Raw genomic sequence first — 26064 nt, forward strand, 5'->3', positions numbered from 1 at the left:
TGATGACATACATTAGCTTCAGTGGGGGCTTTGAGTTCCCTGCTGGGAGATTTGGAGGATCTCTCAAAAATAGATCGGAGAGTTTCTTTGTCATTCCTAATCTTCCTTCTCACCGCTTCCAGATCCAAAGGTTCAGTTTTTTCCTTTTTGACAGATTTAGGGCCAAACATACTCCGAAAAGTATCATATGCCAAGTCGGAGGTTTTCCTGATTTCTGGATGGGAGGTTTTGTCACCTGCAACTTCAACTCCGGCCTCAGACTCCTTTTTTTCGTTAGCTTCTGCTTCAACTTCGAGGTTAAGGTGCGGAGTGTTTCTCAGATTTTCCGAGAGCGGTTTAGGCTCGAGGTGTTTTTTGGTTGTAGCTGATGTCTTCTGCTCAGGTAGGAGCTTGGTTTTGTTGACTGTTTTCTTTAAACTGAGCAATGCCAGGTCAGCATCTTTCTCATTCTGCTTGATCTCGGACATAGTCTCTCTCTCTTCCCCAACTGCTCCTTTCTTGAGTACCCGTAGACCACTAAACAGAGCCGGCATCTGAAAAGAATTGGGTGAAGAGTACGTTGTGTCCTTGGATGGAGTTTTTGAAGAATGCTGGGGGGAAAGTTTGTCATTTTGCTGAAGATCACTTGATGAGTACAGTGTTGGTTTTGTTTCCTCATTTTTTGATCGCTCCTCAAGACTTGAAGAGGGGGTCACTTGGCGAGGCAGTCGATCATCGTCATTTTGCTCACATGTTCCAGATAATGTATTATCATGATCATTTAGGATGATGGCGGGAACGGGCTGAGAACAATCAATTTCTTCACGGTCTTTTGTTAGTTCACTTCCGTGGTCTTCTATGCTTGTTGCTTCTCCTCTGTTAAATATTCCTGAAGTTGACAAGATAGTACTTCGACTGGATATGTCTGCAGACAAAAATGATTCCAAAGGTGACACCTTAAACCCGTGTGTTCGAAACTGTGGTATATCTGCTCCAGTGGCGTCTCGCTGTGCATCTCCATCACTTAAATCTTTGCTATCCCCAGGTAAGGTTGGCTTCCTGACAATCAACAACTTCTTTGACAGGCTTCTACTTTCAAGCCCCGCCCCCTCCTCTTCATTTTCAGAGTCACTATGTGTATCCACTCTAGTTCCGATCACTGTGTCTTGGTCTAACGAGTGTGACAACTGTCCTTTAAATGGACTGTCGGACTCCTTGTGAGTTTCCCAGGAATCAACAACATCCCTTGGAGACAAATCCAGCCCATTTTCATTTTGAGTTTGACATACTTCATCATCTGACACTTCCTTAAAGGACGTCAACACAGCAGGTTGCATATCTGACCTGTCCTTAGTGAGAATATTGTTAAAGACACTTATCAAAGTACTAGAGGGCTTTGGTCTTTGTGTATCAGAGATATTACTTGGATTGCCCGTGTCCATTCTCATTCAAACGTCACACTGGCATAAAGTGAAAGAAAAAACCAAATATATGGCTGCTCCTATTCCACCCCAAACTTTGGCAGGAAACAAAAAGGTCTTTGTATGGACAAATCTCTTCTTACCTTCTCCAAGAGAGGACTAATAACAATGCTACTGTATGTGTGACGCAAGTTGAATAATCATTGAGTCAAAGAAAAACTATTAGTGTAGTGGAAAAAAGTTCTCTGAGAAAGTTTCCTGTGTCAGGTCAATCTGTTCAATATCTGGATCTATATCCTGTTGTAATCTTGACGGGAGAAAGTTCAACTTTCACAGAGCAATTCAAACTATTCCCAGAAGGTGAGCTGTATTTTCCATGTTGATGATGTGGATTATCCTTCTCTTGCTGCTGCCATAAAGTCTGTGGTCCATGACTGAGCTTTTCCTTCTGCTTCGCGTCTGTCTTCTTTAGCAATCTGTCTTAGCGAGAAGTCCAGGCGAGTGTTGCATGAGAGAAAAAAAAACAACAAACTTGCAGGTTGAGGGGGAGAAAAAAAAAAGCGTCTCACTGGTCTACCCAGTCTGTGGACGCCTTTCTTCAGACCCCTCCCTTTCTGGGAGGGAACCTGTCGTACCAGCCGCAGGTGTCTGCTTACATCACATTCAAAAAATGGCAGCGTGGCAAAGTAGTAAACACAGAAGGCCGTTGTGTGGTCAGTTGGAGAAGCAAACGAGAGCAATTGGCAATGAAGAGTCAGCTAACATAGTGAAAACTCATAAAACTGGTTTGATAAGTAACATATTAGGTACGGTTAGAGTACTCCGTATTTGAGTCTGACTCATTCCGACTGCAATTAGTCATAACTGCCCTTATTTCCATTTTATTTATGATTCTGAGCTGCTCCAAATTGGGTTGGGTTATTTTCTATTTTACATTGCTCTTGTTGCTGCAAGCAACAAAAGGTCATTGCCTTTTGAGTGCCTTTCATAATCTCATAGATTGAACACCTAATCTGTACCCATGGAAGAATGTGCAACACAATGATGTTTTCGCTCATTGTAACTGTGTGAATGAAAATTGTGTTGTTGTTGTGGCACAACTCTAGATTTCTTTTCTACTGAATTTATTTATTGACATTCATAAATCAAATGAAAGTATAAGGGTAGACCTCAGGTACAATAATATAATAATTTGTTCTATTTATATGGCTGACTTTCAGTGTTTATAATAATATAATATAATTAGAAATTTATAATATATGTTTTCACACTGATTTTGTTGTGGCAAAACTCTAGATATCTTTTTTTCTTACTAGATTTATCGTTATTTACAAATCAAATTAAAGTACAAGGTAGACCTCGGGTACAATGATATCATAATTTGCACTATTTATATGTATGACTTTCAGAATTTATATCATGCATGCGTATGAAAAAAAAAAAGGCTCACAAGAATGTGGGCTTTTGCTGGCTTTTGTTATGTAACCACAGTGGTATTCCATTCCCGCACACACACTAAATCCCCTCAGAGGCTCTAACACAGCATTGATTGCAAAGCGTTGTCGTTATGGAACAGTATTTACATGGATTGATCCAAAAACCTGAGCTCAGCTGCAGGGAGTAAATACTTTGTTTTAAAATCACGCCATTATATAACGCTGTTTAGAAAACTTTTTGCCGTCTAACTTTGTTGTTCCAGGTGTGACAACAGAACTGGAGCAGAGACAATATGTGTATAAGGCGTTGGGTGTGTGAGAATGCCAATGCTGCAAAAGTATGTTAGAGGGCTGTCACTTTAATTAATGTCAAGTCACTAATTTATTGCACTAGTATTATCACCATAAATGCAAAATGTCACTGCAGATAGTTTTAGAAGAATATATGGCTTACACTGATAAAAAAAAAAACCACATCTAAAAAGTAAGTAATCCACCTCATCAGCCACAGGAATGGAAAAACTAGAATTTTTAATTGTCGTTTACACACTTCAAAAAGTTTAAATGGTAAACTATTTTGTACAACAAGGAATTATCTGAGTCAGTTTTATCTTGGGATCTGTCTGCAGATTAGAATCCATGACCCTTTAATCCATTTCAAGAATTTGCAATCATGTGCTTGGGGAAAAACTTCAGGGCAATGTTGTGAACGTATGGTGTTGAAGCATAGTGACCCTCACCGTGCACTCCAGTTTGGGATAATAAGGTGTATCCCCGATGATGTCATCCTCTGGTGGTGTAATGCGTAGGAAATCCAGGTGATCGGGGCGGGGAACACGGGACAGGGGCTCCTGGGGGTCATCCAGCATCCAAATATCATCATGACGCAGGAGGGAGTCGTCTAATGGAAGGGGGGATACACAAGCTCAGCATAATTTGCAGTGTGTGTTGCATGCAGAGTTGCTGAGTGGCTAGTCAAGTTGTGCTTGTAGTGTGTAGCCTGGCCTGTGTGGATAATACAATTGGTTTGAAAGGAGGCATCATAATCTCTTAGCATCAAATGTTGAGCGATAAAGAGTCGTGTTTTTCTGCAAGCCTCAGGGGCACTAAGCTATTTTTATCTCCACTTACTCGGCTCTCTTCCTACAGGCCACACCAGCAGCAAGCTATAATGATGCAATATGGACAATCCCAAAAACACCTTTAGTATATATATTTTCAACTGCATGTTCATTGTTTACAAAAAAAAAAAAAAAATGAAGCTGCAACCAGAAATGCAGCTATATAACTTCACCTCGCCTGCCCTCTCCTGTCCAGTGAGGAGAAAAATGCAGCAGCAGCAGGATTACATTTTCAGAATCCAGATTTATGAATGGTCTTCTATATTTCATATTCCCATTCTAAATATAGTGCTATTGGTATTAACATTTCAGTGGCAAACTGGAAACACAACCTGTAGAAGCATCCTTGCATGCTTTTGGACTCCCATGTCAAAGCACATCAACTTCAGTAGCGGAACGTGAAAGAACACACAAAGTGACACGTGAGTATCATTCATGCAAAAAGAGAAAGGAGAGCACTATAGGTGATGAAAGATGATCAAATAAGACAAAACATAGAGAACAAAAAGCAAAGACATAGAAATAGTATCACATCCTAGTCTCATTTTCTAGCAAGTGTCTTTGACATTAAATAAGGTAACTGCAGTGTGACTGCATTGAGTTCTTATTGGTAGTCCCTTCGAATAGGATCCTGCAATTTGACCTTGGGCCAAATGCCTTAAATTCAGTCACGGCACTCCCCGTCGCCACCCCAAAATCTCACACATGCGCACACAACCAAGTGGGAAAGCTTTGCAGGATAATGGAAAACACTCAAAACTGCCCACCACAATTGGCTAGTATGCAGCCATGCCATTTATCTGAAACATTAATAACATTTCACATAAGAGAGAGAGTGAGCGAGAGAAAGGGAGAGAGAGAGAGAGAAAGCAATAAAGCGAGAGAGAGAGAAAGCAATAAAGCGAGAGAGAGAGCGAGAGAGAGCCTACACTGCCTCCATCTGGCCAGAGTGGTGTAATCTTAATTCTGTCAACCAAATACTGCAGTCTAGCTCTGAATGACTGCACACAGTGTTGCAATATAACAACTGTACCTTTGGAAACTCTGTAGCGGCATTAGGAAATGAGGAAACTGCAACTATTATTTCAAATAAACAGCTACTATTTGATAGGTTATTCATAGGGCTTCATTTAGCACATGCAGTCTTTTGATCGACCCCGGGAAGGGGGGGGGGGGGGGGGGAATGTAAGATTATTGTCATTTAATCTGCCTCCCTGCCGAGACAGACTCATAATGTCAATAAGTGGCAACACGCAGTGCGGATAAGAGGCTGTTCTCAGATGACATAGTTAAGTATGACAAGAAAAGCATTACATGATCTAAAACGGAATCATAGTCATCTATATGAACATGAGGTCAGTTTTGCTTCATCATAAAGGAGAATGAAGTGATGAAACAGTGAAAACGAGCAGCTGTCACAATGTGTGGGTGTTGCCGTGTCATACTCTCAAGAAGTCTGTCTGCGTTTTGCATGGCTCAGGAACCTTCCAATGTGACAGCGGGGCATCGTCAAAGATGATGGATTAACCCACTTGCCACTCTGACCGGTTATTCTTCTTCAATGGTCTCGGGATGCTTTACGGTCGACTAAATCAAATAACATTGGAACCTCAAGAGAAAAAGCTCATCTGAGAACCAAAGCAGACTGACGTAAAAGCTTCTACATTTTTCATCTGAAATACAATTCTGGTTGGCAAATAGGAAGTAGAGAATGGAGGATTATTAAAGAGTGCTTTTATTGGGATTGACAGCCTCCCAACTCAGGCACAGAAAATTTGGTTCGCCTTGTTTCACTCCACTGGTGAATGTAAATTTAAACAGTTGCTCACTAAACCTTGTTGCAATTAAGATAGAGCAAGAGAGATAACTTTGGGCTGTATTTCTCTGCAACAGCGTGAGACACACTAAAAAAAAAAGCAACACTGAGCTTGTGTTAGCCAAATCTACTTCATTACCTGAAAAGAACTGACCCTTGTTGTCAGTAGCCTAAGAATGCTCCTCATTATGTTGACTGACATCATGCAAATAGAAAGGCGCTCTTGCACTGTTCGGTTTCATATGACCTTGCTGGAGCCAGGAACGTACGGGGTAATCTGATTAGGAAACTGCCGGCCATACGCCAGACAATAAATATGAAAAGTATTAAGTTGGAGGATTAAGAGAGAGAGAGAGAGAGAGAGAGAGAGAGAGAGACATTGATTGCAGATTAGTTTGCTAAATTAAGTGAAAGTACAATTATAGCCTTGATCTAGTATGCTAGCTGTAATGTTTAAAAAAAAAAAATACATGGTGAATATCGACCCCTTCAGAACATTTTAAGTCAATTTTATTTATCCTGTCTCCACTAAATCGTTCAATTTGCAAAAAAAAAGGACATTCTAATTCCTTTTCATACCTGCTGGTGACCCCGTCCGTGTCAGTTCCCTCTTAGTTTTTTGCAGAGGATGGGGGTTGTGAGGGTGGCAGCAAATTGGCAATGCTTCAGTTAACACAGTGCTCATGAGAACCATGGTCGGGTGGAGGTTTGCTTCGAGTTTGAGCCTTTGATCAGAGAGACTAATCTCCAACTTGGTTGCAGTGCTTAGAGAGTTAAAAAGGGATCATCTACCAAATTATTCTCAGAGCCCGCTCGGTCTTTGTATAACTCTGCTGGGTAGCTTTTAATTTGTATCGGATGTCACGCGTTATTGTCGATACATGAAAACAGGCCTCTGATGTATCCTGGACTATTTGAGATCAAAATGAATTATGGACAAAAGCTGGAGTGACAAAATAAAAAAGTGTAAATGTCAACATTAACATCAAGATTTCATGAAGGAGGTTTTCAAAATTGCTCACCTGTGGTTGTGGAGTTGCCAGAAGAGTTCCACTTTCCGGAGTTGCTTGGCCGTCTGCTGAGATTCAAATCCAGATGCACGACGGTTCGCCTGTTGCCATTCTTGTCAGTGACCTCGGCGAAGAATTTGGGCTCGTCCGTGTTGCTGGAGCTGTCTCGATCATTGTCTGAGAGTGGCACTCTGCGATGGTTGAGCTTCGGGCTTGGGGACATGCTCAGGAGACCGTTGGAGGTAGCAGGTGAAGATGGGCTCTTAGTGTGAGGTTTAGCTAAGGGTGGGAGTTCATGAATATGGGAAAGAGGCAACCGTAGCCCCTCAGCAAGCTTCCCTTGACTGACCCTAACATGAATATTTCTGTTTGATTCTCTCGATTGTCCATTTGAGCTGGTTCCTGGATACGAATCAGAAGACCCTGACCCATTCGGGCTTGTACGACTGACTTGCACATTCCCCTCCAAATCCTGGACTTTAACGACCACCCGCGCCCCCTTTTCCCTCCGGTTGCTTTCACCGTGCAGCTGCTGGGTGGACTTGACTGTCGTGCTCTCTGTTGGGAACTTCTTGACAGGTCGAAGGTTGCTGCCACTTTCCCTTCGGGTCAGGCCTACCATCAGGCTGCAGGAGGCTGATTGAAAACCCTGTTCGCCGTCATACTCTGAGAAGTCATTGGAGAAATCCACATCTGAGTCAAATGTCCTGTTGTCCTCCATAAAGTCCCAGCCATCCCGGTTGAAGGGTTCTTCCATGGGCAGAAGAGGATTACTGACTACATTGATAAATGGACTTGGAGACTCTTGGACAGATGATGGTGTATCTGCAATCTCCTCCATTGTAGAGACTTTGGTTAGACTTTTCCGAGCAGGACGATGAAAGGATGGAGTTCCATTTGAAGTGTCTGTCTTCATCTGACTGTGTGGGGAACACTTTGCAGAATTTTTCCCTCCCTTCATCTTTATCTTTCTGCTCTTTGTTGCTGTTTGCTCAAGAGAACTTAAGTTGCTGTTGCCGACGACCTCACCTCCTGGGTCAACCTCCGGCCCCTCGACGTAATCCCGCATTTTCCCGTCCTGGTTACCCATTTTGATTTTGTTGGCACAATCCCTGCATAGGGATAAGAGGTCGGCCAACAACTGGTGGTGCTCTGCAGGCCGCAAGCAGAGCTCTGCAACCGCAGCCTTTTTTGCCCGCTGGTAGCTGAGGGGTTTGCCCGAGGAGTTGGAAGACTGGCCTCTTTGTTTGGACACAGCGAGATCCTCCTTTCCACAGTCATGGTCATTACGGGTCCAGGCTGAAGGAGGGGTGAGGCTCTTGTACTTGAAACTCGGGACGGGATGCTTTGGGAAATAAAGGCTGATGTTGCTGAGCTCACGGATGGGCACATACAGAAGCAAAACTGTATGTGTTCCCTCCATGACGGGTGACATGGTGGTCACCAAAAATCTCTCAGCAGGTGGTCTACCTGCAGATGGATATGACTGCTCATCCTATGGACCATCTTGATGCTGTTACAAAGCACAAAATATATGAAACACGCATCAAGAGACGACATTTACACTATTACATCATTAGCTGCACATTATTATTATTATTTTTTTTAAATTGTAGACAATGACATTGACTGAAGTTCAAAGTCAACCCGACTTGCTAAATAGTAAAATAACAAATCTCAGCATTTGACGTGTTAGTACCACAAGAAAGCTGAAACATTAATGATGAGATGGCACAGTCAGTAAATGTTTCATGATATGCCGTCCCTATTTTAGTCGCGTTTGCCTTCTTTCCTCATTTTCGGAGAAACCACGCACGTTTAATTTTTTTTTAATTTTTATTCTAATCAGCGATGGACAACTTTTAACACTTGGAAATTGTCTCTGCTGTTTACATCTTAATCCCATGGGGGTGATGTCACCTTGCAACACAACGATAGCATCATTTGACTGGCATTTGTGACGCTGCTCACAAAATTACAAAAATAAATTATCAGATATTGCGCAATATTTACTGCAAAATTCACAACAGAACACTAGATGTCTTATCAGATTTACATTGCTTCAGTTTGCAGGACTGGGTTACGGTGGAAAAGCAAAGTGCGCAATATGCAAGTGCGCCTGCAGTATATTAAATCGGGACACTTCGCCTCGTGAAAACAAAACATATATTTACTTACCCAATTCACTGGCAAGATATTTTTTTTGGTCATGTCTGTGATGCAGCTTGCAGCCAGCCAGAAGGACTTACCGCTGATTTACTGGGGTCTTCCTCCACGATTGACAAGACTCTGATCCAATAGATGGAATCTGCACTGCCCAACTGTGATGTTATTGGCTCATTTTCAATGGGACCTGCTTCTAAACATATTGAGCCAGTGCGGCTGCAGCACGCAGGTGGGCCAAGGTCGCTGTCGGTAGTTCACAACAATGTATTCAGTTTTTTTTTTTTGGTGGAAGCTTTCGGTGTTCCTTAGAATTTGACGTGTACTGTACACGTTGCAAAAGCACGCAGATTATTTTTTTTCTCTTTTCCCCTATGTTTTTCCCGCAGCCCTAAAGCTAAACAGTGCCACCCAGTGGGCAATCATGGTGGTCCCATTTGGATTCATTATATTAAGTCACTGTTTTTTATGGTTGATTTGGTCGTAGTTTATTCTTGTATGGCATCAGAGTACACGAGGTACACAAGAGTAAGAGAAATCTGAGAAATCAGAAATTAGCAGCTCACGAAAAAATGATATACAGTTGTATAGCTATATTAGAAATAAAAGGAATATTACACCATTTGTAATACATTTCAGCAGTTGAATTCAAAAGGTGTAACTCGTGGATTCAATAGATTCAGAATGAAATATTTTTCTTATTTTTTTATTTTAAATATTGCTTCCAGCAAACAAAAACTTAGAAAAACGTAAAATATATCTCCATGTCAAGCAATTAAAAATTGGCATAATCAAAATTATTTGAAATACAGAAATTAGGTAAGAATGGGCCTTATGAAAAGTATTTTCATACATGCATTCATCTGTATAATATACTGTGTGCTTCACTTTTAGAATTTAGCAGAAATAAACTTTCCAACATTGCAATTAATTTCGACCACCTATATAGCAGACGCTGTACATCTTGAGATGACACGCATAACCTATATCAGGGAACACTCATTTGTCATTGACTCTCCTTTAGCTGTTGCCAAAAGTGCTTTTCACGAATGAGATCATTTCAAATTGCATCGATATAGCTATCTTGGCTATTAAGTAACCACATCAAATTCTTAAAAGCGAAAAATTCTTTGGTCAGTGATTAAATGTTGTGTTTTTTGGGGCGTGGGGGGCAGACTGGGTCAAGTAATAATGAAAAGAAGATTTTTCCGAGAGCAGGATAAGATTTTTTTTTACAGGACTCTTTAATAGGTACATCTGCATGCACATTGCAATGAAAAACAATCTTAGTGAAGAATATTAATCATCAATTGTATTGCAATTGCCTAGCAGGCAATCATATATGTACGTTCATAGTCACTGACAGTTTAGGGCCGCTAGAGGGTAGCATTGTATTAAATTCAATGAGCGCATAAATACAGTTATTGCACACGACAACACTGAGTGACTGATGCGTACTATAATTCCTCAAATCCCAAACGTGTGAATTTTCAGGAACTAAAATGACTTTCTTAAATTTCTGCAGGTTTTAGGGTCGTTTCAAGATCGTTTTTTTTTTTTTTGGTTTACTATCATGCATCTTAGACTGTGGCCAAACATTGTTTAGACGAGTTGATCGTCTGAGCTCGTAAATTGAAGCAAATGAGATAACGTGCACGCTTGCACGGTCTATTTTGCAAGGTTTCCGAGCGCATTTGTCATGAATAAACAACACCGATTGTTATTATTACTGTTTGAATATGTCCTAGTATGGACACGTTCTGAGAGCTGACGTCGCAGATGTGAGTATTTTCTTCTCCTTGTTTCCACGCCACGGCGTCCACCGTCGCCCCAGTCAGCATCAGCATCATCAGCAGCATCCTATCTGTACACTCTCCTCCTTCCTCCTCCTCCTCCTTCCTTTCCTTCCACCCCCTCCTCCTCCCCCGGGGCCACCGGTGAAGGAGGCTTGTGCACCGGGGTTTGGCTGGCAGTCTCGCCGCTGTATGACCGTGGATTAACTGCATGCTCACGTCGACCAGGAAGAGGAGCCAGCGCTTGAGCGGGCTCACTTGCAGCCATGGCTGAAGGTGGAGAAGGAGAGGATGAGATTCAGTTCCTCAGAACTGTGAGTACACGTTTCCTGATGTGATGCTCTGCAGACTTCTCTTTGTCGTAAATGTTATTCTCATCTCATGCAAAGGAGGTTGTTTTTTAAATCAAGTGCCAATCAAGTGGGATTTTGTTTTAAATTTCCGTCATAACATAAATAACCTGATGAGCCTTGTGCACATCTTGACGACGGTGATAATACTCGCGCTTTATTGTTTGAGCAGATTCCATAGTGTGGATTGCAAATGCACGATGCAGTCTTCGGAGGAAGTTGACAACAAGTCCATCAAGCTCATTATGCTGCATCTCAAATCTTTCTCAATATTGTAACAGTGACTTTTATCTGTCATTAAATTATTTATAGAATAACTCACCAGTCAAAAAGCCTCATAAGAAGTCTTGTGCATGCTTTGTGCTACATACAGTACGCTCACAATTACAGTTGCTCTTCCATGAGTAGTCACAAAAATTTGCCTTTGTAACGATAATTATACGCAGTTATGATTGACACACATTTACATTGATTAGAATAGACAGTACATCATCAAGACAGTTATATAGTCTATAATGTTTTGGGTTACAGTACTTATTAAAGGGATTAACGGATTTATAGTCAATTTCATTAGAATGAAAGCAGCTTTTAATAATTTACAAGCTACCTAAGAGGTGAAATATTACAAACAATTCTCAGTATGAGATGCAAAACATTGCTAGAACAACAACTATACAGGCGTATTGTTCATTAATATTAACAGTTAGGTTTACAATGGCGCACGTTTTTCTTCTGGATCCTTTAAGATTGTGTACCTAATATTATGACCAGTGAATGAATGTATTTAAATGTGAAAGCCTGGCAGTGAGAGCAGACAGTTGCTCCAGGCTTGGTCTGTGCAGCAACATCAGCAAAGGTCTACGCAGCTAAGCGTAGCAAGATTTATTCAAATGTTCATTGTTATTCCTGATCGTAGCCATCCAGCATGATTAGAACAGACAAGGTGCGATGTGATACGCGGTGTAGGCTGCCTTGGTAGAAGTTTAAAGAAACAATACTGTCGGCCTAATATAGCACAGCCTTTTGGCACCAACCACGTACGCAAGTGATGGAGTCTTGAATGTGTAGCCGCTGCACTTCCTTCCCCCAAGAACAGCAGTGATCTTTTAAAACGTTCTTTTCTCTCGCTCACTGTCGTCAGATACCTCCTGCTCGTTTGTCCTCACAGCCACTCAACCTTTTAACCGCAGTGCATAGAGGTCACCAAATCCGCCCGCCTCCCTCTCCTAAATGGAACTGACATTCTACCCCATTCTGACATTCTTTTTTTCTGGGAAAGAATGAAAATAGCATAATTTCATAATAACACTTTTTTCCCCTTAGGCTATCCTATTTTTGGATTTGGTACTTTTAGGTCAGTGAATGAGCTTGATGTGTGTGGTGAATGCAAATGTGGGAAAAATTGTGGTGCAGTCAGGCTGCACCAGACGTGCTTCAGCAGAAATTATTCATCAGTCCAAGCACTGCATGGACGAACACACAAACGCATTTATGTAGCATAGGTGATCAATTCACCGCTCGTTCTTGCAGAAATGAATGCTCAACATGGATCCATGTATACAAAGAGATGCATTTAAGTCACTACTTTGGCTCGCCCATATGTTCCTTGCTGGCATCCAAATGTCATCCATTATTGGAGTCAAAGCGCTTGATAAAGCAGTTTGCAAACTGCTTCTTCTTCTCCAACAACACAAAGTAATTTCCCTGGAGTGGGAGCAGAAATTACCCCTGCCGGACTGCTGCCTATAAAGCCAACTCTGTGGGAGGAGAGGAAAAGAATTGAGGCAATACCTGAAGTTGAGTCGGTTGTGGATAATTTGGCCTTGACAGGAAGAGGAGCAGTGTTGATTGGAGACTTTGCTTCCTCCGAAGGGTTCCACAAGCCACCAAACTTGTATACACCCTGTTTGAAATTGGAAATGCCTTAAGATGCACTAACAGTGGCTTCATAATGAGCCGGGAATAATATGAAAAGAACATCAGCTTCTGGTCACATGAATCAGACTGCTCATTATCCCACGAGTAGTTCTCTAAATGAATTGGTAGCTCACTGTGTGTTGTGTCATTAGAGTGGACACAGTAGGGAGCGAAAGGAGGGATTCGCTAAGGTATGCCGTGTGTTGATAATTAAGCGCAACCTCACTGTTGCAGGGATCCCTGCATATATATTTTAGGGACTTATTATCAATCTGAGTGGGCGTAGTGACTTTGAAAAGACCAGACTGGCTATGTGACGATGGCGTGGCAATGCTCGGATTGTTTATGCGAAGGCTCATGTTACATTCGGGCGATGACTGGCAGTGTAGAAACAAGCAAGGAAAAAAGTGGGGAATATTATGTAGATGCACCAGCAAAAAATAAATAAAAACAAATGCAGATAACAGAGCAGTTTCCATTGTCACCCAGTTTTCAATCCACAACAGTGTCCCCCCCCCTCCACAAATCCACCTCTACCTGTTGTCTGCATGCTAACATGAGCAATGCACTGCATTTATATTGCGATGATAAAACACCTCACCAGTATTTATTGCCGCATGATGAATATAAACCATTCCCCCAAAGTGTATTTCTCTCCATTTTATATTCATTCATGGTGTCACTGTTATAATGTCAGATTCCTCATGTTTATTTGCAATATCACTTGTATGTATACAAATGTATTGCCACTAAATGGAGCTGCTGCCATCTGAGGGTGCTGACGATGTTATCTAATGATTGAAATCGCGACGTGTCAGATCCTGCCAGAGCGCTGCTCGTATATGAAGCTGCAAGCGGGCTCGGAGTTAAGCAGCGGTGTTCTGCAGTAGCTCAGTAAAGGAAGCTTCTCTCTGTTGAAGACATTCTTACTGTATATTTTGCGTGTCTAGGTTATACAAGTCATCTAAATTATGTTTATTTTATGTTAAATTTAATTGTTTCAATCAATTTCTTAATGCATTGAGGAAGAAGAACCTGTTTCGTCCTCGCTCTTAAGAGGTAGCGCAAGCTGTGCAAGCGACGGCCGTGTTACCACAGAAACATTGTCAGTGTGTCACATAATTCATTAAAAGTCTTTCCTTTGGCTGCGCTTGTGAATCATTCGCCGAGACCACTTGCATCACTATCAGCCTATAACGGGGTCCAATGTTTTTTTCTTCCCACTGTGCCCCGACCGAGTAAGACATTTAGAGAAGTGTTAACTGCAGCAATCTGGTGCTGTTTAGCTTACTTTGCCCTCCCTCGTAGGAGAAGGTGAAATTTCCTCTGAGGCAAATCCCGAAAGAAAACATTTCTCTATCTTAATGCTTCGGGGAAGGTTTTTGTTACCGAAGAATGTTTTGGAATTGATTTAACTAGAAGTTTTATAGGTCGTGACAACCCCACTTGTGATGTCACATGCAAAAACAAAACAACCTCCCCCCTGCAGGCAGATTTTTTTTTTTTCGGATATTGCCGTTAAGGTAGCTTTGTCTGCACATAAAATTCATTCCTGTGTAACAACTGCAAAGTGACACAAAGGCTCTCTTCAGAACTGATGAGAAATGCCTGTTTTTTTTTTTCCCCTCTGTCTCCCATTCTCCACTTTGTTGCAAAGACTCTCAGCTGCGCTTTAGAGTCGACACGTGACCTTCTCACCTGCGTACCATCACAGTCCCTAAAGTAAACAGAACTTGACATAACAGTGTCTCCGTATACAAGACTCTCTTTCATGAGAATGTTCACAGAGTTTGTTTTACATCCAAAGAAGAATTCTATTTATTTGAAAAGTTACTGACCCAGCTAAAATCAGCAATGGTCATTTGTTGACCTATCAAAAAAAGGTCTTCAACCATGCCAGAGTCAAGAGAAAAGAAAACACAGAAAATAAAACAATTGCTGCAAGTGGTTAGTGTTATTTTGCTAGAAAACCAAAGTACCACAATCTGCTTTGTGTACAGAGTGTAACAAACGCGCTGTTCGTGCTACACCCCCATTAGCCCTCCAAGAAGCTTCTTCACCTAAAAATACATGCTTCACAAAGAGCCCCAATTCCCTCGTCAAACGAGGACGAGGAGCAGTGCATTGTTTGTTCCTCCTTCCCCCAACTACAAACCCAATTTAAAACGCTGCCACAAACCACTAATGCTGTCACGTAGCACTATTATTTCGGCATCTTATTGCACAAATGTTTATTCCTTTATTTTTGCTAAAAAAATACACAGCCCACTAATGGTCCTTTGAAAAGTTCACATTGCATGTGAGAGGAAAAAAAGGAAGCTTGTCAGGGTGAAACCGCTGCACAGTTGTATTTGGTACTCCAGCTGTAACATTTTGTCAAGTACAAAGTGTTGACATCTGAGTCAGCCTATGTACACTGTTGGCTGGCAGCGGGCCCCTTTGTGAGAGCCACAACATTGGAGTCACATTAGCACCCCGATGCAAGAGTCCTAATTGATTTTAAAGACTGCTGTTGTACTTTGCCAGCACGTGTGTTGGATACAAGGAGGGGGAGTCGAGCTCTGGTTAGCCTGTAACTCTTTGAGAGCCCCTGTCCAGTGATTGGCTAAATGCATTAGTGGAGAGAAGACCTTCAATAAGCCCTACAGTCACTAAGCAAAAAAGCTCCGCCAATGTTGTCGTTTCCCCATGCATCCAAGGAGCGTGATTGGTCAAAAGTAGGAAAATACCATGATGGGAGTGCTCATTGACATGCTTTTGTGCTACACACACAGGTCTCAGCGGTATAAATGGATTTTACAGTGTTCTTGCAGTTTGCACACAATGGAGACGACAGGATTATAGATTAACGCATAACAAAGGAAGTGTGTGTAAAGGGGGGAATATCATAAGGGAGTCAAATTCAATCTCAAGGTGCCCTTGGAGACTCAACTCAAGCCTAACATTCTTTTAGGGTAATTGAATTATTCTCTCTGATGACATTACAAAGCTGTGAGTCTTCAAATAACATTTATATCAGTGATCTTGGATTTTTTTTTTGAGTTTGGAGAGAAATTTTCGGTCCCTTTAATATAACAAGATGAAATTTAATGGCACTGGGGAGCCAGTCTTTTTTTTGTGGTGAATATTGGGGTATCAATATTATTGCAAATTTACCATGTTCTAATTATCTAATGAAAGAAAAAAAAGTGGCAAATAAGCACCATTATCTAATTAATTGTAATAACTTATATACCGAGATATATGTATATATGCCCATATATAGATGTAATGTATAGTAACCCCGAACCTCAGATTATGAAGCGAACATGCTAATGACTGAAACAAATATATCATGGAAATTAACCAGGTTAGTTAGCCATTGTCCTAATGCAATTATATTAATAGCACAATTAACTATGAGCTCAGTCTTCCACTGTACTGACCCGTATGAGCACCAACTAAAAGAAAGTGTGTCATGCACATCAAGGCCCCGAGGCTTATCATTTCGATTTTCATGCAGCTCTTTAAAACGAACGCAAAATGTGTGTGCATGCATCACATGAAGCAGCTTTCATCAGCCTGTACTGCAACATACCGTCAATGTCTATGTATAATGCTACTTTATTACCACCGCATTCTGCTCTCAGCACATTTCTCACATTAAATAATGCAGCTGGCCATTGTACAACAATCCCCCCCCCCCCCCCCTCGTCCCGTGACGCCACATATCAGCAGATTTCTGCTGAGTCTGCTATCACAAAGAGTAACTAGTATGAGTTCAGTTCATCGTGTTTAAGCAACAGTAGCACTGGATGCTTGTTTTCAGCATTTTTTTTCTTTCCCAGAGGGGGAAAAAAAGCAGAAGTAGCTTCTGGTAAAAGGGGATAATTGAACTGATATGCGATCAAGCTGCCAGCAAGTGCTTAGCAACAGTGGAAGAAAACTTCACTGCAGTGAGGCATCTGCATGAATGTTGTATGACATCCTTTTTAGCATTACAGTATTTGCATGCGAGCAATTTTTTTTTTTTAAAAAGGTTGTAGAAGCAATAGAAATGGTGTGCTGTTATCATTTTTTTTTTTTTTACAAAATGTTCTATGTTAGTCCAGGCCAAAATACATGTATTCATTTAGGCAAGCTATTACTTTTCTTTCAAATTCTGGAATGTTCCAATCAATTGCTTCAAACTCATTTGCAGCATACAAGCAGTGTAAATAGCCTTAAAGAGATTGGGCGGGCTCAAAGGGATCAGCCATGGATGTGTTTGATCATTACATTTAGAAAGGAAAACCTCCCAATTAGCCAGTCGGGAGAGAGAAAAACAACTATGCGTGTGTGTGTGTGTGTGTGTTAAACGCTGTGTGGTGTGCTTCAATTTTATATTTGCAGCATAGCATGCTATGCTGGAGGAATATAAAATGATTGCTCATAGGAAAATGTGTTTGGCATTCAGGGTGTTGCTCAATAATTCGTTGACCTCACAAATGGTCTGGATGGTGGATATTATACGTAGAATATAACATGTTACACATTATTTTGTTTTCTAGAAACCCTGCCACGGTTTGTTTTCACACTGCCAAATTGTGCGACTGTGGTTGAAATTCTGAACTGCTGCCAAACCAGTGACAGAGACTTGGCCGCATCTTGACTATTTTATGGAGAAATCCAAGGAGATCATATGTTTATTCCCTTTAAAACTGCATATAAATTCAGCAATTTGGTATAATCTGTCACAAATGATCTGGCTGTTTGCAATCACTATTGCACTGCCAGTGCAACGGCGAAGTGACCACCTGACAGTCCCAAGGCATCTGGCCAAAGGATTTGGGGGCGTCCGTGTGCTCTGCACGAGTGCACACTCAGATTGAAGTCTGTTTTGTCTTGACAGGATGATGAAGTGGTGCTCCAGTGCGTGGCTTGCATCCAGAAGGAGAATCGAAAGTTTTGCTTGGCAGCTGAGGGGCTGGGCAACCGGCTGTGTTACCTGGAACCAACGTCCGAGGCAAAGGTAAGCTACCTTCTATCCAACCATCCAAGAAATAGTACCAGCTACCATTTCAATGACCTATGTTGCCCTCAACCATGTCTCACAATGAGTATTTGTGTTAATTGGGGAGTGGTAATGAACTCTCTTCCCATATCGAGTGGTAATTAAACCCATTTGATTGATGTTTTTCCCTTATGGCGCTCTATCTTCTTCATTGGCATCCTGTTCAACTGAAAACAACCCATAGCAGATAAAGATTCTCTGAAAGAGTGAGCTGATCTGGTAATGAGGCAACAAAACAGTGTGTATGTGATTAACATGGTAACCAATCGATTGGCTTGTTGATTGTGATTAACCAACTGCAGGTCAATCCTGTCAGTGTCTTTGTATTAACACCAGCAGAAAATATCAAAACAGTTCTTCCCTGCTATCTTCATTGAAGCTAAAGAGAGGAAAGGAATCTTAACCCTTTTTGTTGTTATAAATAAATGATAGAGCCAAGGCATCACCCGGCAATGCTACGTATTTGCCCCAACGATTGGTGGTGAGCTAAACATCAAGTCACAAAAGCTGCTTAGCCCTGCGAGTGTGTATCCTGACACTCATCATCCACTCCAGCTCCACTGGACCTTCATTTTACCGCCATGCTCTATAGGGCAGTTCAACAATGCTCGGAGGGGCAAAGGTCTGCTGGTAATCATCCACAGCTTCGTTGTTGTTACTTACTTTTTTAAATTACTTATGAATCGACTTACTTCCGTTTCTTTGCATAGGCTAATTGCCTTTGTCGATTGTAATTTGAGATTTGCATTAAATTGTTCAATCCAGTCCAAAAAACAATTAGGGCAAAGTGTGCTAATTACTAACCTGAGTTGCTCTGTTGCGTTGCTGCAGTACGTCCCTCCAGACCTATGCATCTGTACCTTCGTGCTGGAACAGTCCCTCTCAGTCCGGGCCCTCCAAGAGATGCTGGCTAAAAGTGGACAGAACAATGAAGCGGTGAGCAGTGCTACACACACATCACATTGAAACTGAAACATTGCAGACTCATATACTGCATACAGCAAGCTGTGTTGGTACATATTTGGAAATTATGCTAATTTGCAGTATCTGCAGTCAGCATAGTTTAAGTTTACAGATTAATAGCCTAAATAAAGCCACTGCAGTGATTAGGACACCCTGGTTGCCAAGAGGTCCTGGTCTGCATGAATATTAATGTGGAGGAAGGACACGCAGTAGTGCAATTTAGCCTCACAGTTTTCTTTGGGAGAAACAAACTTTGCACAAAAAGATCATTATCAAGCTACTTCGAGAATAATGAGACCAGCTGCAGGTGAGGGAAACTTTAAATCAATACAAGGGGAATTTATCATCATTTGCCTCTATTTTTTCCTCAATACTAATGTTTCCGGTTTCATTCATGTCGATTTATTCCATTGTTGTGTTTTATTTTCTGAGTAAACGCGGCCCGGTTCGATGGGTATGCTCACCTCGCATACCATTTGAATTTTCGTCTTTATTGCACGATGCAGTGAAAGTTTTTAATAGGAACTGCGGTTGATGTGGATTACTGGTGGTAAACGTATAGAATTTACTACTCTCTGAATAGAGAGAGGCAAATAAATTAGCTCCCTTCCACCATGTTAGTGTCACAGTATTGTGTCCTCGAGGCAATCTGTTGGTCGTTCATTGCCGTATCGTTTCTTTCATATAATTCTTGTCAGATAAGCTTACATTTGTCACCGTATCTTCTTTTAGTACCGTATTTTCTGCACTATAAGGCGCACTTGATTATAAGGCGCACCTTCAATGAATAGCCCATTTTAAAACTTTGTCCGTATATATGGCACACCGGATTATAAGGCGCACCTTCAATTTTAAAACTTTGTCCATATATAAGATATATACATTTGGCCCGCGGGCCGGACTTTGGACACGCCTGCTGTAGTGGCTCAATATTGGTCCATATACGTATAAGGCGCACCTGATTATAAGGCGCACTGTCGGGTTCTGAGAAAATTGGAGGTTTTTAGGTGCGCTTTATAGTGGCGGAAAATATGGTAATCGTGACTGGGATGAAGCACAAATCTACAATGATTGAGCAAAAAAAAAAAATCACCATCACTTGGAGTTCTCAGCTTTTTAGCCTGTTCACTTTAATGTCACATGTCTAATGATGTCGAGAAGTCCAATAAATCCTCAGCTGTTAGCGGATTCATACCCATTGCCTTGACGTTGGAGATAAATGGAGGTATCAGGGCTGCAGCTTTTGCCGCTGTAAAGGACTGCCTGTGAGAAGATGAGACCATTGGTTCCGCCACTCCTGGCAGGGAATTATGGAAAAAGGCAGCTATGGGAAAAGGGAGCTCAAAATATTAAACACTGAGGTAATGCTCAATTACACATATTTTCATGAGTTCAACGATAGCCCTCTTACACCGGGCCTTTTTAAATCCAATAAACTCATGAGACCACTCAATGAGACATTTTTCATTTGGGAAATTAGTGTTTGATCTAGATCAGGAAGTTCTTCTACATTTAATGAAAATAAACTCAAAGCTGAAAGGTAATATGAAGCTGGCTGTCGCATCTCCACGCACATCGGGGAGCACAAGGCCATTCAAATCAGTGTGGCCCCAGTAAAGCCCCTCCGGCAGTTTATTTTATATTTTCTCAGCCTCCCTATATATCAGTCAAGCACTCCTTTAGCACAGGGAGAGAAAAAAAAATGTGGAGCCATCCCTGGAAAGACTATGGTGCCTTCTAACAAATGCAGGTTACATCACCCATGTCGGAAAGTAACTCTGTCATAAAGCAAGGACTCCCTGTAGGCCTATTGATTCTTTCAAAGAAATAGAAGATGGTCTTATTACATTTATATATTTCTGCAAAATGGAGGTGCCACTGTAGACTTGGTTCAGGCTGAGAGTTAGCAGAGCTTGTAATACTGCACTGTTTCCAGGATGAAGATAAAATGACTATTTTCTAAACCTTTCACTAGTTTCAAATATCCCAGACAATTTTTAGGGTTCTTGAATCTGTTATGGTGTATATTTTCCCACCCGCGCATATTTGTTATCAATATCGTCTGCCTCTTACTCATTCTTTGCCTTAGCTGGAATGTCACTGAATGAAGCACCATTAAAGGAGAGCTGGAGGTTGAATACGTCAAGTCCAAGGCGCGGAAATCAATAAGGTTTGGAACAGATGGGCTTATCAATAGACGCTGCCTGAAGTAAATTGCAGCTTAGCTTTTTCTAGCCGAGAGACACAGGGGACACATCGCGATAACACACCACGTGCATGCCAACCTCACAGAGCTTGATATCCATCAGCAGACTAAGATCAGTCCATCAAAGAGACAGCACTGCCCTGATGACATCAAATGTGAGCCTCCATTTGTGGCTCCTTCCAGAGCACAACAATGCAACAGTTTGGCTAATATTGCAAACAGCGGCACCTTGAAGTCATGCCGTTAGATTAAATATGTCACTGACAGCTACATGATATTCTGCACCATCCACCTCTTCTTCTATCCATTTCGATTGAAACGTTTTACCTTTGTAGTTCAATTAGCTACGGATGCTGCATTTTCTCATTTTAGCAATTGCGGCAGCAGCTCCTAAGTGTTTTTGAGTCTCGATCACTCGCACTGTGCTCCCTCAATATAGATGACTGCCTCACAGTGGTATAGGGGTGGGAGACTTTAGTTTATTGGTCGTGGTGATTGCAGCTGGCTGTGTCTCACTGCATTAAACTCGGTATACCTCAAAAAGCTGCACACAAATGCTGGAAGCCACTGCTGCAGTCAGCAGCAAATTACTGGCTGGCTGTGGTGGTGGGAGTCAGTGGAGCTACATATATACAAAGAACAGAATGAGGGAGATGGTGAAAGAGTGAATGATTTCAAGAATCGTTTTCATGATTTACATCTGTCAGCGGGAGGTTTGCTGCATTTTAATATTCACGCCTACTTTGAGGATTTGGCAGACCGTGCTACACAGTCCGACAGTGTTTTCTATTACATACCTGACTTGGTGGTAGAAAATAGCCCAGATTTTAGACCAGCTGAAACCAGGTTTAAGTTGTGGCGCAGGTATGCATATATACCGTATTTTCCGGACTATAAGGCGCACCTAAAAACCTAAATTTTCTCAAAAGCCGACAGTGCGCCTTATAGTCCTGTGCGCCTTATATATGGACCAAATTCCTAAATTTAAACTGGCCCGAAGCATTGTGTCATGAAATCAATCATAAGTGGCCCGCTGAAGACTATGAATCATGAATCAAAAAGACTATGGATCATTATTTTGTGATTATAAAATAATTTGTTGTGTCTGAAGTTGAAATAAAAAAGATAAAATGGAGAATGGTTTGATTTGGATTAAAAATCTGACATGATGCATTAATGGTGCGCCTTATAGTCCGGTGTGCCTTATATTAGGACAACGTTTTAAAATGGGCCATTCATTGAAGGTGGGCCTTATAGTCCGGTGCGCCTTATAGTCCGGAAAATACGGTGCATAATATACGAGTATCACATGGGCACTTTTATTGTGACAGACATTTATTCCTTCTAAAACATACTTTGTACCAACCACACTCACAAGAAAGTCTTAGAATAATGAAACTCTTGTCTTACCTTAATGCTTCCTAGAGGCTGATAAGAAAGGTGAGTATAATAAAGGCGTTTCCAGCTGAACAAAAGCAGCATCAAAATTTCTCCACCTTTAGAGATATTATTTGTTCCCTTCCTGCATCTTAAATCACACAAGTGTGTCCACTTGTCCAATTCCTTGCTTTCCACATTCCTCTTGTTGGATTGCTGGAAAGATGACCCAGTATCCTTGCACATATCTTAGAAGGAGACGACCCCTTCCTTAAGATATGGGTTCCCAGCATGAGGCCGTCTGTGCAGAGGTTCTCGCAAAGGTCATATATTGTAGCTTCAGTTGACATGTAATTTATGTCATGATGGATGTGTGAATTATATCCTCAGGCAGCGCAGAGTGGTGGCCACAAGACTCTACTGTACGGACATGCCATCCTCCTACGGCACTCGTTCAGTTCCATGGTAAGAATATATAAGACATTAATCTGAATTATAGCGGGAGACGAATGTGGTATATGACAAGACAATAGCTTTTTTCTTTTAGATAAAAAATGTCTTTTCGCCATGATGTGTTAACAATACAAAGTGGTTATCTAAATTGCACGTTTTGATTCATTATGAAAATTTGGATAGGCTTCCCACTGCTCCTAACACAATTTCGACATTGTCATGGAATTTTTCCAAGTAATTTAAATGTGTGTTTCCGTGTGTGTTGACCGCAGTACCTGGCTTGTTTGAAGACATCAAGGTCACAAACCGATAAGTTATCATTTGATGTCGGCCTACAGGAAGATTCAACAGGTAAAAAAAAAAGCAAAAGCATTAGTTTGTTTTAATCCTCCACAGATTCCCTCTCTCTCGCTCTCTCTCAGAAACTCCTCTTCCTCTATCTCTTGGTTGCTCTTGAGCAAATATCTCCGTGTGCCTTTTTATCATCACTGTTAATATTCCCGGCAGACATATGTGGACAGAAAATGGATTTCTTTTGTCAGAGCTGATTAAATCTCTCCAACACATTTTCAAGTTTGACCTCTAATATTCAAAGTTTTTTTTTTTTTTTTTCAAAGCCCATGTTAATAGTGTTGTTTCTCAATTCATTACATGTGGGTGACAACTGTGTTTTTTTTTTCCCCCTAATATCCTATACCATGTATGTAAATGTGTGTATCATTGTAGGTGAGGCTTGTTGGTGGACAATCCACCCGGCCTCCAAGCAGAGATCAGAAGGAGAGAAGGTGCGCATAGGTGATGACCTCATCCTTGTCAGCGTGTCCTCTGAGCGCTATCTTGTAAGTGTCTCTTGTCATGTTCACTTCACAATGATTTTTCTTAATGCTCACACGTGCCCTTTGTGTGTGTGTTCTGAGAATGCTTCCTTATAGTGATAAAAGATCAAATTCCTTAATTGCGAAATTTTTGCAAAATGATCATGTTGCTGTCAGCGCTTTTTAAAAAGAGGTCACAGCCTGCTCTGTTATCACCCTTGTCACAACCTCATCACCCCCTTCAACACGGCTTTGTTCCATATCACACCAAATTCTTCTCCCTGATCTTTGCATGACAACTTGAAACCATTAGAGCAAAATCTCTATGGCGACAGCATGCCCGTGGCGGCAGGGGCGTGGCCTTCAATATGTGAGAATGCCTTGTCATCATTAATGTCAATCTGGCAATCTGTGCTCGCTGTCACCCATGCCATGCATTTGTGGGGACATGTAAGCACCTAAGGGCAGAGTACTCTGAGGAGAAAGTTCAGGACACAGCTGCCACTCAATCTGTTTGCTGGAATAAACTCTGCAGACAACATTAGGTACATCTGCAAGATCTAATTCAATACAAGAGATGTGTCATAAATTTTGCCGTTGGTGAGCATACTGTGTAAATATTGGACCTTACTGAGCTTTGAAACCACTAATTTATCTACTGAACATGATGAGATTAAACACGCTGTGCAATCTTGTGTCCTACAGCATTTATCAATCTCGAATGGCAACATCCAGGTGGACGCATCCTTCATGCAGACGTTGTGGAACGTCCATCCCATCTGTTCTGGCAGCAACATAGAGGAAGGTAGACAGCTGGGCCAACACCCGTTCTCACACGTTGTGGCAATAAAAGAGGACATTAAAGGTCACTCTATTTCTCTCCTATAGGCTATCTGTTGGGTGGTCATGTGATGCGGCTGTTTCATGGGCATGATGAGGTGGTGACCATCCCGGGGTCAGACCAGAGTGAAGAGCAGCAAAGGTACACTAAATGACTTAATTTCTTGTTGTCTGACTTAATTTGCAGATCATGCAGTCATGATCCCTCTAGGGGAAATTCAAACTTACACCCTGCTGTATATTTTGTTAGACACCACACGGAGAAGCAGATAGCACACATGCTAAGGCTGTCTTGTTATTTTTATTGCCACTGGTATCTGCCTGCTGCTGGCACAGATGAGTCCGACATTATGGGATGAAAAATATGGCACATGGAAGTTGGAAGTGGGTCAAAGTCAGTCTTGGTCCAGGACTGATCTCAACTTGATCAAACACCTTTTTAATATAAAATAAAATAAAATACTATGATATAAAATAATATTCATAAAATATATAAAATATGATATATATGTATATAATATATATGCTATCAACTTCTTGAAAGTCTTCCAATACCAACACATTGGATAATGTTTTTTTTTGTGTATCGTATGAATCTTCCTCCAAGGCACACATTCACTCAGACATGCGCGCACCGAGTCTATTTTTAGATCAGTGCATGGCAATTGTGAGAGGCAGGATTCAATAGTAATTTCCATTTTTGGCTTCCCCTCCTTTTGTGCCCTTGAAATTGCACTAAAAAAGCACGCCTCATACATTCCTCTCCAAGATGTCACTTGGAGTGATGAGCCAAGTCTTTGGTGCTCTTCACTGATAAAAGGACGTTGCTGCACCTTATGTGCCTGTCTTTGAACGCACCGGTCGGAGAGTCAATACATGCCAGGCTTTATTATTTGTGCTAAACACCCTCCTTTGATTATCAGTGTGAGAGATGAAAGCGAATGGATGCTTTTGTCTCACATAGGATGGATGACCTTGACTCTAAAGTGGTGTCTGGAGTTTTAAAGCACTAACAATTTCCAACACATGTTTGTTTTGTGTTGACAGGATAGTCAACTATGAAATAGGTAAAGCTGGTGCTAAGGCCAGATCCTTATGGAGGTTGGAGCCACTCCGGATCAGGTGGGTTGAGAACCATTTGCATCTTCACTGCTCTATTTTTTACCTCAATCCCGTCTTTACTCATTCTTGAATTTTCCATCCTCTGTGTCTGATTAAACAGCATAATGAGTCAAATGTTTTCATCTATTTGCTAATTTTTCCACCTAATCACGCGACACTTGATAATTAACAGCCAGCAGTAATACTTCAATCAACTAATGAGTGGCTATTAGACTGTCAGGGTTTGACGAATGCAACTTAGCCACATTCT

General features: G+C 41.4%; 2 protein-coding genes across 11 annotated transcripts in view; one reads left to right on the top strand and one right to left on the bottom strand.

The window, feature by feature from the left end:
- LOC119116275 (formin-like) overlaps window positions 1-9038 on the bottom strand; it is a 32286-nt gene extending 23248 nt beyond the window's left edge. The window contains exons 1-3 of one of the 2 annotated variants that reach the window (XM_037241548.1): window positions 8962-9038; window positions 6796-8296; window positions 3577-3737 (exon numbers count right to left, since the gene is read on the bottom strand). In XM_037241548.1, the coding sequence (XP_037097443.1) occupies window positions 3577-3737; window positions 6796-8218 (1584 nt within the window). In that variant the 5' untranslated portion in view covers window positions 8219-8296; window positions 8962-9038. Of the gene's footprint in view, window positions 1-11; window positions 1948-3576; window positions 3738-6795; window positions 8297-8961 lie in introns of those variants that run through there. The other variant, XM_037241552.1, reaches the window with a different exon arrangement.
- Window positions 9039-10677: 1639 nt separating this feature from the next.
- LOC119115980 (ryanodine receptor 3-like) overlaps window positions 10678-26064 on the top strand; it is a 55966-nt gene continuing 40579 nt past the window's right edge. For 4 of the 9 annotated variants that reach the window (XM_037240966.1, XM_037240967.1, XM_037240970.1 and 1 more), the window contains exons 1-10: window positions 10679-11053; window positions 17877-17996; window positions 18870-18974; window positions 22633-22647; window positions 22975-23049; window positions 23310-23388; window positions 23764-23876; window positions 24558-24657; window positions 24741-24834; window positions 25740-25814. In XM_037240966.1, the coding sequence (XP_037096861.1) occupies window positions 11006-11053; window positions 17877-17996; window positions 18870-18974; window positions 22633-22647; window positions 22975-23049; window positions 23310-23388; window positions 23764-23876; window positions 24558-24657; window positions 24741-24834; window positions 25740-25814 (824 nt within the window). In that variant the 5' untranslated portion in view covers window positions 10679-11005. Of the gene's footprint in view, window positions 11054-17876; window positions 17997-18869; window positions 18975-22632; window positions 22648-22974; window positions 23050-23309; window positions 23389-23763; window positions 23877-24557; window positions 24658-24740; window positions 24835-25739; window positions 25815-26064 lie in introns of all 9 variants that reach the window. The other 5 variants (XM_037240969.1, XM_037240971.1, XM_037240968.1 and 2 more) reach the window with 4 other exon arrangements.

This window comes from Syngnathus acus, chromosome 22 (assembly GCF_901709675.1).
Source record: "Syngnathus acus chromosome 22, fSynAcu1.2, whole genome shotgun sequence".
NCBI classification, from domain to species: domain Eukaryota; kingdom Metazoa; phylum Chordata; class Actinopteri; order Syngnathiformes; family Syngnathidae; genus Syngnathus; species Syngnathus acus.